This window comes from Colossoma macropomum, unplaced genomic scaffold, assembly GCF_904425465.1.
Source record: "Colossoma macropomum unplaced genomic scaffold, Colossoma_macropomum, whole genome shotgun sequence".
Classification (NCBI taxonomy): Eukaryota; Metazoa; Chordata; class Actinopteri; order Characiformes; family Serrasalmidae; genus Colossoma; species Colossoma macropomum.
In genome coordinates, this window is record NW_023496040.1 from 719,172 (window position 1) to 734,415 (window position 15,244).

Genomic DNA, 15,244 nt, shown 5'->3' on the forward strand with positions numbered 1-15,244 from the left:
ACAATTCTAAACTTTTGAGTGGTGGTGCATTAAATTGCACCTTACATACATTTTTCATTGCATTTTTGAAAAGACTCATAAACCGTTAAGCACAGATAACAGAGAAAGTTTTAATTTATAAAGTACAAATGTTTACATTATTGGTCCTATTAAAACTGACCCTAACATGGCACTCAAGAAACAAAGACCACATTTTTCACATATTCAGAAAAAGTAAATTTTTCGACACATAAAAGCTAACGATGTCTGAAACGTTAAGAAATATTTTTTGCAATGATTTTTCAAACATTTTTGTGTCATTCGCTGCAATAGCCAAATTAGAGGGAGGAACACGACTGCCTCTTTACATACGTACCAAGGCGGACAAAGAAAGACACTTTCCGTAAAGATCATAAAAGACTGAAAATGTGTTACTTTGAAAGGCATAATGATGTTTGCATTTTGATTCTGCATACAATTGTTGAGATGTCTAATGAAATTAAGAATTAACACTGATAAGAGAGACTTAACATCACACAGAAAGGCTACTAATAAATAAGAAAAGTTAGTCGACAAAATTATTGTGCAAATGCTGCTACATAAAGAAAAATGCTTGACACTGAATATACCTTAAGGGATCTTCTCGGTTATTAGTTCATGGTCACAATTTATCATTCAAAACACTGACAACTAAGCAGGCACGGGTCTCTTACCAAAAAGGCAAGGGTATGTGTCACTGACTGCAAAAAGCAGCACTCCTGAAAAAGGCTTTTCCAATGATGTATAATCTCTGATAACTCATTTTTGATGAGGTTTCGCCCAAATCCCTGCCTATTTATCTGCACCAAACACTTATTAAAAGGTTCTCTTCTTAAACGTAACACTGTATTCAGACGTTTGGGAAAAACTTTGCATTTTTCAAAGCAACATGGCTCACAAGTCATCACAGTTTTGTTTGAAAAATTACAGTGCCACAATGCAGAGCACTCAAAAGCAGTAAAAACAGAGCATGGCGGATTCCAACCATCATGTCACCACGTCTGCTTTGTGCTTTGACTTTTGGCAGCTGCAGTGGATGTTCCACAGTTATCCGAGCACAGCCTATCGCATCACCATCAACAACTAGCAGATTTTGATGCCCCTCAAAAAGGCTTTGGATTGTACACTTCTTCACTCTAAATTTTAATAAAATGAGATTTTTCCAGTCACAAAAGAAAGAGCTCCCATTGTTGCATAAGAGGCAATTCAGGAGAATAGAATTGGCATTTGCTCCAATCCCCTATCTTTCTCTTCAACGTTTACTCTGAAGAACCTATATAGGGTGAGGAGGAGAAAGATGAAGGTTGTTTAATGCAATGGAAGCTCTATGAGGTTTGACACTGTATCCCTCCACCTGGGTGAAAGTCCTCTTCTTCCTCTATGTAGTGGTAATGACGTCGCTGATGGGTGAGGTCACAGTCCTCAAGGTCAGCATAAATGTAGAGGTCGTCGTCCATGCTCTCAGGCTCGCTTTTCTCTCGTGTGTCGGGGAAGTACTGCTCCAGCTGCTTCAGCTTGTTTAAGGGGAGGAAGTTTGCTTCAGGGAAGACAACCTGTGGTGAACAGAAAACATATTTTTTTGCTCAAACCAATAAAAAAAAAAAAATTTTTTACAGCATATTAGGATTCAGCATCAAACAGAATGCCTAAAAATAGATCTTTGTGCACTCACATTAAAGGAGATGATGAGTCTGCCTTTTTCAAATGGTCGTCGGTGCATAGGCATTCCTTCATTCAGCACACACTTTGTATCTCCAGGTCTGATCAACTCGCCTGCCCAAAAGACATGGAGAGAAAACTTAAATAGAGATCATTAATGGAAACAAACAAAGAGTAATTTTTTATCACTTGATCTAGCAAAAATAAAAAGAATGCATATTTGTTTTATCTGTGTGACTTTTTATACGTGGGGATGCAAAGTTTGGCATATTCTTTTGTCTGATTACAGACCGGCAATTAATCATTAACCGACAAGCATAAAATGAAGAATGCAACCTATCAAAATATCATTAATAAAACAAGCTTCAAGATATAAAAGCTGACTGGCTGAATCCATTGAAAAATACCTGGTGTCCATACACTTACACCGATCAGGCATAACATTATCCTTGTTTCACTGTCCATTTTATCAGCTCCACTTACTATTTAGGTGCACTTTGTAGTTCTACAACTACAGACTGTAGTCCATCTGTTTCTCTTGAGTTTTTAAACACCTCAGTGTCACTGCTGGACTGAGAATAGTCCACCAACCAAAAATATCCAGCCCAGAGTGTCCTGTGGGCAGCGTCCTGTGACCACTGATGAAGGACTAGAGGATGACCAACACAAACTATGCGGCAGCAGATGAGCTATCGTCTCTGACTTTACATCTACAAGGTGGACTGACAAGGTAGGAGTGTCTAATAGAGTGGACAGTGAGTGGACACAGTGTTTAAAAACTCCAGCAGCACTGCTCTGCCTGATCCGCTCGTACCAGCACAACACACACTAACACACCACCACCATGTCAGTGTTACTGCAGTGCTAAGAATGATCCATCACCCAAATAGTACCTGCTCTGTGAGGGTCCATGGGGGTCCTGACCACTGAAGAACAGGGTAAAAGGGGGCTAACAAAGTATGCAGAGAAACAGACGGACGACAGTCTGTAATTGTAGAACCACAAAGTGCACTTATATAGTAAGTGAAACTGATAAAATGGACATTGAGCATAGAAACAAGGAGGTGGTCATAATGTTATGCCTGACTGATGTATACATACTACAACTGACCTCTTTGTTGCACTGAGAGACTAAAAAGTGTTCCTTGCATGGACTGTGGAGCGTAGTACTGATAGACGGGACCAGACATCAGCCTACATAAGAACACACTTTTATTTAAACCGATTATATGACCAAATACTAAACAGTGGCCAGAAAGACTGCTGAAATGACTGGGATATATAATGATGGGCTTCTGAAAGTTCTACATTCTTATGCTCTAAAGACATGCTTATCACTCATTATGGCTCAAGTTTTGGCTCAGTGTACCTCTTAGCTCTCTTAGTCTTATGGCTTGAATATGCTTACTTTCGAAATGGTACATTTATAGTTGTGTTGTTGTCCTTTGTATTGCTTCTTGCGTACAATCTAACCAAAAAAATAAATGAAACTTGGCTTGAACATAGCTTGGTCTATAGAACTAACTGAACAATTATTTGTTTGTCGGTTAACGGTTAACCAGGATGATCAGTATCTCTAGTTAGCCATTTTTTCAAACCACGTCACTGGATCATCAAACCCATTCAAATACAGTATTGTTTTACAATGACAATTCAGTTCTACAATTTTATTACTATAATCTGTGTTATATAACTGCATTTAAAAGGGTTTGATAACTATTCACAGCAGTTGGTTTACTTACATATAAATCAGCTGATTTTGGCCCATATCTGATTACCCTAAAGAAGTAATGAATATTCACAGAAGCAGTACATTGGTACAGGTGCTTTTTGTATTGCTAGAAAGAAAAAGAATCTATGCCTGTAATGTAACATAATGTAAAGTGTACACTCTATGATGTAGAAACATTAATGTTTACCTGGATGAGAAGTAATGAGAAGCGTTCTGTTGTCCAGTGTCTTGACAGGTTTCTGGAAACCACACAATGACTCCACAAGCTTAATTTCCATGCTCATAATCAGGTCCTCCTCTTGTCTGTTTGAAGCAGATCAGTAGCTTATTACAAAGTATGCAGTTTAGTATGGGTTGGGCAGTCTGGCTATTACAAACTGTATAAAGATCACTAAGATTATATAGATCTTCAGTTTTTGTTAATCAAATAAAATTAACTATTCTAGTTTATAGGCAGTGGAGCTACTACAACAGGGCAATATGACAATATTTTTTTTTATCATTATCATTTTATCATTGACATTGTCAGTACTTAAACACTAACTGACTGCACATTTCATCACAAGGTTAGCCCTGTTTTACTGGATTAGCGCACTGCAGTATGTGAGACGTTGAACAAAGAAATGGACTCATGATGTGTACAGCAGATTGTAAAAAAGTTTGAAATTATGTGATGATCATATTTTTGCCCATACTCTTTACATGGTTCTATCCTATGCGTACCTCCTGAACACAGGATGTTCCCTCTGGTCTAAGACAATAATGATATCTCCAGGTTCTAGGCCAGGCTCCTGGTCCCCTTCTCCATGAAAAACGATCTTCTGTCCATCCTTCATACCTGTCACACAAAAACATCACCTGCGCACTTAGAGACAACCTTTATTAAACCAATCAACAGCTTGCAACTTGTCTTTTTTTTGTGGAAAGAACAAGAGTTAAGTCCACACTACAAGAAGCAAGTGATGCTTAAAGCAGGTTTAACAAAGAAGACACGGCACACAACATAACAGGATATTATCATAGAACTATTCCCTTAATTCTTCATATAAAATCCCTCTGAATAAAACCAAATGCAGTCAATACCAATGTTATTTCCCATTCCTCACCTTTATCAATGTGCACCTCTAGGATCTTTTTTTGCCGCAGGATTTTGCGCCCGGCACAGGTCTTGCAGCGGTCACGGTGGCTCAGGCGCTGGCCCTGGCCGTGGCAGCCGCCGCAGATGGTGGAGATCTGCTGCACCATGCCGGGAGCCAGCTGATGCAGCCTTACCTGCACCCCAGTGCCCCGGCACGACGGGCACACCTCCACAGCCCCTTTACGGCCCCCACGTCCTGAGCAGTACGCCACATACGTTACAGCAGAATGAAAACATACATGAAACAGATTTTAAATACTTTTTTTTATGATCTGTTACCTTCACATTTCTCACAGATTACATTTTTCTGTACAGCCAGCTTCCTGGTGGCTCCATTGTAAAGGTCCTCTAAAGACACTGTCAGCTGGTGCACCACATTCTTCCCTGAGAAAACAAAAAGGATGTTATCATATTACTGGAGTCCTTACTGAAGACACATAATTTCTGAGAGTTTTCATGACTATGCCAACAGTTTCCGCAGTTAAAAGATTTAGCACTGCACTGACCCCTGCAGGCCTTTGCTATACATGACAATTAAATATGCTAACATATTTAACTTAGAAAGTCTTTTATCTGATAAATGTGGACAAAATATTTTAAATAATCACACTACTGCTCCATCACTGGTATTGCTATTAATTGTCAATCCTATGTTATGCTATGACAATTAACCACAACTTCACCCTACAGAGCAGAGGAAGAAATTCAGAGATACAGAACAAGCATGCTTCAGAACCTTCAGGAGTACCATCTACTATGTATCTCAATGAACAGTTGTTCACCTTGTATGCCCATACAGTTCCTTTGTCATTAATTTATTTGATTTACTTTCTCAAAGCAGGCTTCCCGGCATGTGCTTTAATGAAATTTCCCTATTTACACCATCTCCTTACCTGGAAATGCGCTAAAGCAACTGACTGCAAATAGGCTTGAGAAATAACAAACACTATCGTTATCTCATCAAGGCAAAAGAATTTTCTTTGCCAAAAACCGAGCTAGTTACAGGAAAGAAATAAATACACTCCAAATGTTTGTAGACACCTACCTACCAGATGTTATTTTCTGAAATAAAGAGTATTAAAAGGGACTCTGCCCCCCTTTGGTGCATTAACAGCCTCTATTCTTTTGGGAAAACATTACACTAGATGTTGGAACAAGGGCTAAAATGAATTAATAGCTTTTATACTGAAATCAAAATTTTAAACAGTGTGATGGTCAAATCACAAAAGCTGCTATTTTAATTATGGTCAATATTATTCACACTGTCGTCTCATACTTTAAGTGGGGATATGTGACCTAATAAAACTGCGCTTGTGAAATGCCTGTAGATGAGTCAGACCAACGAAAAGCAACCAAACACCTTTGTACTATGTACAAGACAACACAGCCACAACTAAACGGCAGCACTGAAGCCCCAATCCAGAAAAAGTGAATATTCTGCTGTTTCTGGCCAAAATAAGAGGTTTGAACTTAATATTTTAAAAAAGTCACAATTTTTATCGCAGTCATAATATTGTTTATTGTTATTTTCCCCTCAAATCGTTCATTCATACTTATAACATTATTGTGTGAATTTGATTGCATTCAGAGCATTAGTGAAACCAGGAGAATAGTAGTTGACCGCAAACGCCAGTACAAATCACTCCAAAAGCCTCAAGTAATTGTATCTCACACCAGAGAACACAATTCCACTGTTCCACAGCCCAATGCTGGGGGCTTTAAAGCCCTCTAAAAGCACAGCACCTTTAGGGCCATGTGCAGCAGCACCAGAGAGTCCCGTTCTATTGGCAATGCTGTTCTATGGAGATTAAAAACCTGTATTAGCTATAGGTACACTTTAAATTACCCAAATTCACTAATTAGAATAGGCACCAAGATACTTTTGGACAGCTGGTCACTATTGAAAAACTAACAACACACCAGGGCATACAATGGTTTAAATCCTAATACAAAAAGATATAAAGTAATGATCAGTATAAACAAACTAGCACTACAAAAGGCAAAATTAAAACCAAAGTGGCTTTTTTAACCCATGTAAATGTTATTGTGCATCACCACCCGTCTCAGCACACTTTTATGCTCACAATCCAAATTCACATAACAGCGACTCTGGTGGGACTCGAACCCACAACCTTTGAATCACATCTCAAATGCTTGACTAGAAGTCCAATGCGCTATCCATTGCGCCACAGAGCCACCTGCTGACCCCCTCTGAGAAATACAGCTCTGAAATCCACCAATGCACTGAACACATGGTCACTTCAAAGGCGTCAATTTGTATATTCATGCTTGATTCAGAACTTTCAGAGCACATGGGGAAAAGGGACTGTCAATGAGCTTGAGGAACAGCACAAATACCATCTTTAATATTTTACTAACATTAGATGATTAGTTATACGGTTAGTTCACCACACAGAATCCTTCTTAACCAGCGTTAAAGCAGTGTTTCTGGTCAGAAGCTTACAGGCTCCATTTTTGCTTTTGTCTGGTTTGGTGGATATATGTTTAATAAAACCCTTCTTTTTCAGCATTTTGTTAAAATAATAACAGAGCTAAAGTTGTATTACGTTATCCTGCATGCAAAATTACTGAAATGTTTGAATAAGTTGCCATTATAAAAATAATTTATATAAAACAAATACTTTCAAGTAATTACAACTTACAACTAAATAATTTAACCCCCATTTATGTTTCACAAGGAAAGACTATTCAACACAATCACAACAAGAAAAGCGCTTGCTTAAGTAAAAGTGTCAGGTACCTCTCCTCTCTCTGTGCATGTGGCCCCCTCCACCAAAGAACATGTCAAAAATGTCCATGGGGGAGCCAAAGCCACCCCCTCCACCTCCATTGCCACCTTCCTTAATGGCCTTCTCTCCTCCTCGATCATACACTTTTCGCTTTTTTGCATCTGAAAGCACTTCATAGGCTTGAGAGATCTGTTTAAACTGTAGGGAGAAGAGCAGACATACAGGCTCAAATCATTTTATTATGAGATGCTGTATTTCACCTCACTGGCGTCTGGACGTGGTCTTGCCTTCTACTTCATAATGGGAAAAAAGAAGGACCTGCAGCTGTTTACCCCTCTCACTTACCCACAAATCATTTAAGTGATATGCCACTAACTCCGCCCACCTCTTCTTATCCCTCACAGATAAGCAATGACAGCTGACAAGAAAATGCAAAGGATTTACACGCCCCCAGGAAAACAGTCACTTACCTTCTCCCCCTCAGTTGGATTTTTGTCTGGGTGGTATTTCAAGGCCAGTTTGCGGTAGGCTTTCTTCAGCTCCTCAGGGCTGGCATTGGGTTTTACACCCAGCAGGTCATAAAAACCTGTCTCTTTCACCATGCTGGCCACCACGTAGATTAAACTGTAGAAAGAAAATACTCTAGTTAGCTAACAAAGTGTTGTATTTACTGTTAGCTATACAAAACAATAATGGTCATTTTCCAGTTGGGTTATTCTCAGAAACATGACAAACACTTGGACCTAAATTAAAATGACTACAACAGAAAAATAATTAACACCATATTGCACTCCAGTGATCTAGTGAACCGCATGAAGTTTGTTTATCTGCTTGATGATTGACACTCAAGTATTTATGGACATGGTTTGAGGCAGTTTTGTGAGAGTGACCCAGTTCGAGTTCTCCAGTTTTTAAAGGGGAATTCCACTCATTTTTCAAGATTTCTGTACAATTCAGTGTTTAAGATGAAAACGAAGTCATTCTGCGTAGTTTGATATGAAATGGTTCATTATCTTTACTGATGACTGTTGCTTGAGTTTTGTTGTTTATGACAGTTTTAAGATGTGCTTTTAGCCTAAAAAGTATGTTTATGGAGCAGAGGTACATGTAGGGCACTGTAAGGCCAATTTCCAGATTTCCACAATTTTACCATGAACTACATTACATATCAAAACCTAAAAGACATGTATACATATCCTTTTTGTTTTGTTTGGTAAACAAAATGGCTATGATTGCATTCTAGACATTGCAACCCCTGGTTCCTATCACCACCACTGGAAAGAAATCCAAGTCAGTAACTTTTGTATAATTTCACCTCAAACCACTCTGAATGACTGCGTCTCAATGATTGAATTATACAGAAACGTTGAAAGATTGTTGGAATTATTCTTTAAAATGAGTAAATAAGCATCAGGGATGAGTCTTTTTTTAGTACAGAAGAAATGGCATAGGAACAAAATAGCACAGAATTACACAAACTTTGGTTAACTAACATCAAATGCTAATGGAATAAGCATACTTATGTCTGATGTATAACTTGTAATTTATATTTTGGGTAACAGTGTCATACTTTCAAAGCGACATCTTCAAATCAATATATAGAACTTATGACAGAACCTATTCTTAACTCACGAAACGACGTCTCGTGAACGTGTTAATGACTACATTTCAACCTGAAGTGTAAAAACACTGTTTTCTACGTGCTGCAGAAAGTTGCTTGAAGTTGCTTGTTGTCTGAAATATGCACACAAGCCGCTGTAAAAGACACCTTACCTAAGCTATGTTTAAAATGTTTTTTTGCCTTTACACATTTGAAAACCTGGCATATACAGCACCTTATTCGTGGAATTACTCTTCTATATGCGAAACATTAGGTTACTTAAAAATAAACGAACATGCTTGTAAATCCGATGTGAAAACTGCAGCTAACCACTAGTTAAAACACTCATCACCACAAATACCGTGATATTACAAGCTGGCCGTACACTTTCAGACAAACGTACACTAACTAGTTAGCTAAGCTACCTGTGGAGGACCAACGTCGATTTCTTAGCAGAGGAAGTATCACAAAATCAGGCTCGTATTCATGATAATTCACCGTAAATTTCACAGAATGAAATTTGCTGTCGACATGATCAGAGTCAAGGTAACGTTAACTGGCGTTAGCTAGCAAGATAACTAAACCAAGCTGTACAACTGACCAGTAACGTTAATTTAAGCCTGTGACAGACTAACGATGTATTTTATCTTAAGGTTAAGTTATTTAGACTGTTTGTAACGTTGTTAAGATTAGCTGGTAGCTACAACGCTAACTATAAAGCTCTAGTCAGCTAACCTAGGTTAGCTAGCTTGGCTAAGCTACTTGGCTAGCTATCTAAACAAAGCAAACTAAAATTAAACACTGGGTTAGTCATTTACTTCGACATGTCACGAAAGTTACTTTATTCATCGTGTTATTCCATGGAGAAATCTCTTACTGTGAGATACAGTGCTGGCCGCGCTCTTCTCATCGACCTGTGTGTAAGGTTACTCCTCTAGTCAGCAGCGGGCGAGGGAGGAACTTCTAGAAGCTTCCAGCGCGACTCTCCTCCTCTTCAGCTGACTGCGAGGTATTTCTCAACGCCTGGAAGATGTTCAAGTGAGCATGCGCAGCTCAGCCGGCGATTTAAAAAAAAAATCTGCATACTGAAATCGTTAAGATGTAAATAAAGTCATTCGGATTGATTTGCTGTAAAATACTCCATTCTGAACGAACTTACCGAGTCGCAGCTGTTTCCAGTTTGCAACGGTGTTTGATAGGAACCAAACGTCCGAAGCGCTTAAAGGGGAACTCCACCGATTTTTCAAAAAAATTCTACATTAAATAAATGGTTGAGATGTAAACAGGGTCATTCAAGAGTGGTTTGATGTGAGATGCTCTGTCCTAGAGAAACCTGCCGAGATATTGCTCACAGTGGTGGTGATAGGAACCAGACGTCTGAGAGTTTCATGCCTCTAAAAAGGTTAGTACACGAAATGATTATGAACGCGCTGCTTGATGTCTAAGACGTTGTTTATGATAGTGTTGTGTTAAAGTTTTGGATTAAAATGTATTTTAATCCATTTATTTTTACTCAATCCATGGTAGAGAGGTACAAGCAGTGCGTTGGGAGGCAAAATAGTGTAGTATGAAATAATAGTGTAATAGTGCAATATGAAATATGTATAAACGTATAATCAAAGTGGCAGTGCATAGTAATATGAGGGGAGAGATGTAATGTACCGTTCCTTGCTACAGTGGAGCTGAATGAGTCTGTTGCTGAAGGTGCTCCGCTGTCTGACCAGTAGGCCATGGAGGGGGTGTGATGTATTGTTCAGGAGTAGTGAATTTATTAAGTGACCTTCTTTCAACCACCACCTCAAAACCATCCAGTGAGCATCCCAAGACAGAACCAGCCTTTTTGATCAGTTTGTTGAGCATATTTGCATCTGCCCCTCTGATGCTACCTCCTCAGCAGACTGCTGCAAAGAAGCCAGCACCCACAACAACAGAAGGGGGAAGATCGCCAGAACCTTGGTGAACACGTTAAAGGACCAGAAAGTAGAGATTGCTTGTCTCCTTTCTGTACACAGCCTCTGTGTAGGCCCTCCAGACAGGACACCCAGATATTTGTAGGTGTCCACCACCATCTCCTTGGTCTTGGTCACAGTGAGGATCAGGTGGTTCCTCGTACATGACTCAACAACGCTTTCCACAAGGTTTCTATATTCCCCTTCCTGCCCATCCCTAATGCACCCAACCACCACAGGGTCATCAGAAAATTTCTGAAGGTGGCAGTGGTCCGATCTGTATTAGAAGTCTGTCGTGTACAGGGTGAAGAGGAAGGAGGAGAGCACAGTTCCGTGAGGTGCTCCAATGCTGCTGAGCAGATGGTCTGACAGGCAGGTTCCCAACCGCATAAAATGGGTTCTTCTAGACAGGCAGTCCAAGACCCATGTGATTATGGACTTGTCCACCTGCATTTTCTCCATCTTCTCCCCCAGCCTGAGAGGTTGGATGGTATTGAATGCACTTGAGAAGTCAAAGAAAGTGACTCTCACTATGGTGTTGTTCTGAAATAGTCACCAAAGAAAACATATCGTTTCAGATTTATGACTATTTTACCATCATAAACGTTCCATGTAAAAAACTCAGAAGACTCATGTAGGTTCACTGGTGGCTTTGGATAGTAAATAAAATGGCTGTATTTCAGCTGTATTTGTGATCTCACCCCTGGTTCCTATCACCACCACTGTAAAGAAATCTGAGTCAGTAAATTTCTCTATAATGAACCATTTCACGTCAAACCACTCTGAATGACTCTCTTTACATCTCAACCACCGAATTATGCAGACATTGTGGTGGAAATTATTATTAGACTATCCACTATCTTACCATAATCATATATATATATATATATATATATATATATATATATATATATATATATTTATCGCCCTGACCCTGCACACTACCCTGCACCCTGCACACTGCCCTCTCCCACCTGGAAAAGAAGGACACGTATGTGAGAATGCTGTTTGTAGACTACAGTTCAGCATTCAACACAATCGTTCCTTCGAGGCTCGACTGCAAGCTCCGGGATCTGGGTCTGAACAGCACACTGTGCAGCTGGATCCTGAACTTCCTGACGGACCGACGGCAGGTGGTAAGGATGGGAAGTATCACATCCTCCTCTTTGACCCTCAACATCGGAGCCCCCCCAGGGTTGTGTGCTCAGCCCGCTCCTGTACTCCCTGTACACCCATGACTGCACTGCTAGACACAGCTCCAACGTCATCATAAAGTTTGCTGACGACACAACAGTTGTGGGCCTGATCTCCAACAACGATGAATCGGCCTACAGAGAGGAGGTTAAAATCCTGGAAAACTGGTGCCAGGAGAATAACCTCTCTCTAAACGTCAGTAAGACCAAGGAGCTGATCGTGGACTTCAGGAAGCAGGAGAGAGTACACCCATCGATTTCCATCAATGGGACTGCGGTAGTGAGGGTCAGTAGCTTTAAGTTTCTCGGTGTTCACATCAGCGAGGACCTGACATGGGCAGTGCACACCTCACAGGTGGTGAAGAAGGCCCACCAGCGCCTCTACTTCCTCAGAAGGCTGAGGAGGTTTGGCCTGAACCCCAGCATCCTTAAGACCTTCTACACCTGCACTGTGGAAAGCATCCTGACGGGCAGCATCACCACCTGGTACGGGAACTGTACTGTTCGTGAGAGGAAATCTCTGCAGAAGGTGGTGCGGACAGCACAGTCCATCACCGGGGTTCAGCTCCCTAACCTATTGGATTTATACACCAGTCGCTGCCTGAGGAAATCCAGAAGGATTATGAAGGACCCCTCCCATCCTAGTCACTGTCTGTTCTCTCAGCTGCCGAGTGGTAGGAGGCTCAGAAGCTTAAAAGCCAGAACCAGTCGGCTCAAAGACAGCTTCTTCCCCCATGCAACCAGGCTATTGAACAGCCAGTAATCACTGCTCTGCCCAGCCCAACCCTTCCCATTACACGTACGTGCACCCACTGTACTCCCGCACTTACTTGCATAGCTGGACTTTGAATACCTATCCAAAGACAATACTCTCCCCCTGCGCTTCCACTTAACTTCCTGTACCTTGCACTTTACTAAATACTCTGCCACCTACTGTACCATCTTCTACCTCCACACCTAGCGTGATTATTTGCACATCCACATAGCATTGTAATATCCATTACTATATATAGTATATAGTTGATTACACCCACCCTACATTCCCAGTGCAATATTATATGTCTCGGTGCAATATTATTATTTTTAAGTTATTGTGTAAGATTATATGTATATATTTTAGTTAAATTGGTTTTATCTATTCTTCTATCCTATCTATAGTTTTGTTTATCTATGTGATTCATCGTTCATATATACTGATTTAACTGTTGAGTTGAGAAGGTTATTCTAGCATAAATTACTGCATGTGCTGTTCCACATGTTTATTGACATGTTTGATTCTGCGCAGAAAGTGCAGCGGGACTGACCATTAAGTTTGTGATGCAAAATTGCATAAAAAGTGCGACTCCGGTGGGACTCGAACCCACAACCTTTGAATCACATCTCAAGTGCTTGACTAGAAGTCCAATGCGCTATCCATTGCGCCACGGAGCCACCTGTTGATCACCCGAAGAACTGCGTCTATGAAATATTGCATTTGCATAACGTCATGTCTGTACTAGACAACTAAACCGCCTCCATGTAAAAGGACACTGAATACTTTCAGTCTGAGTTAAGCCTTTAAAATATATCAATAATCATTTCCGTGCTTAAATTGATTTAGTTGTTATTGTTAGTGTTTTCGGTCCACCTTAAAACACTACCGCAGTAGCGACATTTCGCCGGTAGAGGGCAACACTTATTAACTCATACAAGCACCTCTAGTGTAAACCTATAGACATCCTGACACCAGATTATGAGAACACATCCAACAGACCACCAAAAGCATGACTGTAAGCATGGCATATGAGAAGGGCTGTCTGTAGATGATTGAAAAGTCTGTTTAATCTGACACTGAGGTCTGACATAAAATACTATATTATATTCCTGGAGAGTAGACACACATAGTGGCATTCCATCACTGTGGCCTTCTGAATATCAGCCTTTTGCCCTAAGGCTAATGCATTTTATGAGCATTTTCTGTAGACAGAGCTCTGGATTATCAAACACTTTCATTGATCTAATGCCAACATGCAGAAACGCATAACAGACCACCCAAACATGACCTGGAATCAAAATCAGCCTTTACTCACTCCTGGTCACTGGTGACTAATCCCAGGAACAATGACATCACAGTCTTGTCATGGATGGTGAGGGTTAGCAGGGTCCAGAGGACAAGCTATAAGCAGTCTCATCATTATCTTGGACCAATGTCTATAGTGTCATCTGCAAACTTCAGGGGGTCTCTGGAGGTGAGGTCATTAGCGTACCGTGGAAAGAGGAGCAGAAGAATATGAGTCAAGTGGCACACAAAAAGACTTATTGCCCTTTGTGCTCATAGGCTGAAGTCCTATCCCAAATTACCTAAAAGTCTTACAGTCGGAACTAAATCCACTGAAGTGATTCTTATATTAAGCATATAAAAACTAGTATTATAATCCTGAATCATAGTAAAATTTGCTGTAGCACTTACTTATGACTACTCTGTGTATCAGACCTTATGGTCAGATTCAACTGACTGTTTCACCATCTGCAGATAGACCTGTATGCTGTGTTTCTTTTTTCATAAGTAAGTAAATATTGCCATCTACCGGCGAAATTTTGCTACTGCGGTTTCCTCTTAAGGTGGACCGAAAAATTCGCAGAAAGGACTAAATTCGCCCCCGTTTTCTTCCAGTGACCAAAACCGCTACCACGTATGACGGATACACCAATAAAGTGTCGTTAACTAGTGATTTGTTGCGATGTTTACAAATTACCCGTGTCTCACTCTTCTTCTAAAAACGGTAGCCCACATCTCCGTCTAGAGCCCGGATAGCTCAGTCGGTAGAGCATCAGACTTTTAATCTGAGGGTCCAGGGTTCAAGTCCCTGTTCGGGCGGAACATCTTTTCTTTGTTTTTCCACTTTTACTTAAATTAAAATGCATCTTTCTCCTCCATCTCCTCAAATTTGTGAATCAAATTTCAAAGCGTGGCGTTGATCTTCTTTTGAAAGGCATGTTCATACAGTAAGATGTCAGATTACCTTTTATAGGATATGAATAATAAAGAAAAATGTATCAGATTACATTAAGTAGTTATTTCAGAATCACAACATATTCAGATCCTTCTGAGGAATAGATCTGATCTTTGTGTTAAATAAGTCTGCTATCTTGAGAATTGAATCTGGTTACGCGTTTCTTTTTTATACCATGTATTTCTTAGTAATGCTCTCACCTGGACAATAGT

At 40.2% G+C, this 15,244-nt stretch overlaps 1 protein-coding gene and 3 non-coding genes across 6 annotated transcripts; 1 reads left to right on the forward strand and 3 right to left on the reverse strand.

The window, feature by feature from the left end:
* Positions 1-90: 90 nt before the first annotated feature.
* Positions 91-9,907, reverse strand: dnaja1 (DnaJ heat shock protein family (Hsp40) member A1). 3 transcript variants are annotated; one of them, XM_036564765.1, is made up of 9 exons: positions 9,775-9,907; positions 7,768-7,921; positions 7,309-7,495; positions 4,827-4,931; positions 4,516-4,743; positions 4,133-4,247; positions 3,597-3,712; positions 1,691-1,791; positions 91-1,571 (listed from the first exon to the last, which is right to left on the reverse strand). In XM_036564765.1, exons 2-9 carry the CDS (start codon positions 7,897-7,899, stop codon positions 1,344-1,346), a joined length of 1,212 nt encoding a protein of 403 aa, XP_036420658.1. In that variant the 5' UTR covers positions 7,900-7,921; positions 9,775-9,907; the 3' UTR covers positions 91-1,343. The 3 variants fall into 3 exon arrangements, with proteins under 3 accessions (XP_036420658.1, XP_036420659.1, XP_036420660.1); XM_036564766.1 differs by having other exon boundaries at positions 1,020-1,571; positions 9,738-9,855; XM_036564767.1 differs by lacking the exon at positions 91-1,571 and adding an exon at positions 3,420-3,456 and having other exon boundaries at positions 1,699-1,791.
* trnar-ucu lies at positions 6,652-6,743 on the reverse strand. Its single transcript is given in 2 exon segments — positions 6,652-6,687; positions 6,707-6,743. It is a non-coding gene; the product is annotated as a tRNA-Arg (tRNA).
* Positions 9,908-13,378: 3,471 nt separating the features above from the next.
* On the reverse strand, positions 13,379-13,470 carry trnar-ucu. Its single transcript is given in 2 exon segments — positions 13,379-13,414; positions 13,434-13,470. It is a non-coding gene; the product is annotated as a tRNA-Arg (tRNA).
* A 1,353-nt stretch (positions 13,471-14,823) lies between these two features.
* trnak-uuu lies at positions 14,824-14,896 on the forward strand. Its single transcript has one exon. It is a non-coding gene; the product is annotated as a tRNA-Lys (tRNA).
* The last annotated feature ends 348 nt before the right edge of the window (positions 14,897-15,244 follow it).

Bases quoted from the DNA above. Each gene is read 5' to 3' on its own strand.
- dnaja1 (XM_036564765.1), bottom strand. From the start codon at position 7,899: ATGGTGAAAGAGACAGGTTTTTATGACCTGCTGGGTGTAAAACCCAAT. The intron at 4,248-4,515 runs GTGAGGAATGGG...TTTGTGTGACAG, and splicing joins AGAGGTGCACATTGATAAAG to GTATGAAGGATGGACAGAAG. The intron at 3,713-4,132 runs GTACGCATAGGA...TGCTTCAAACAG, and splicing joins GAACATCCTGTGTTCAGGAG to ACAAGAGGAGGACCTGATTA.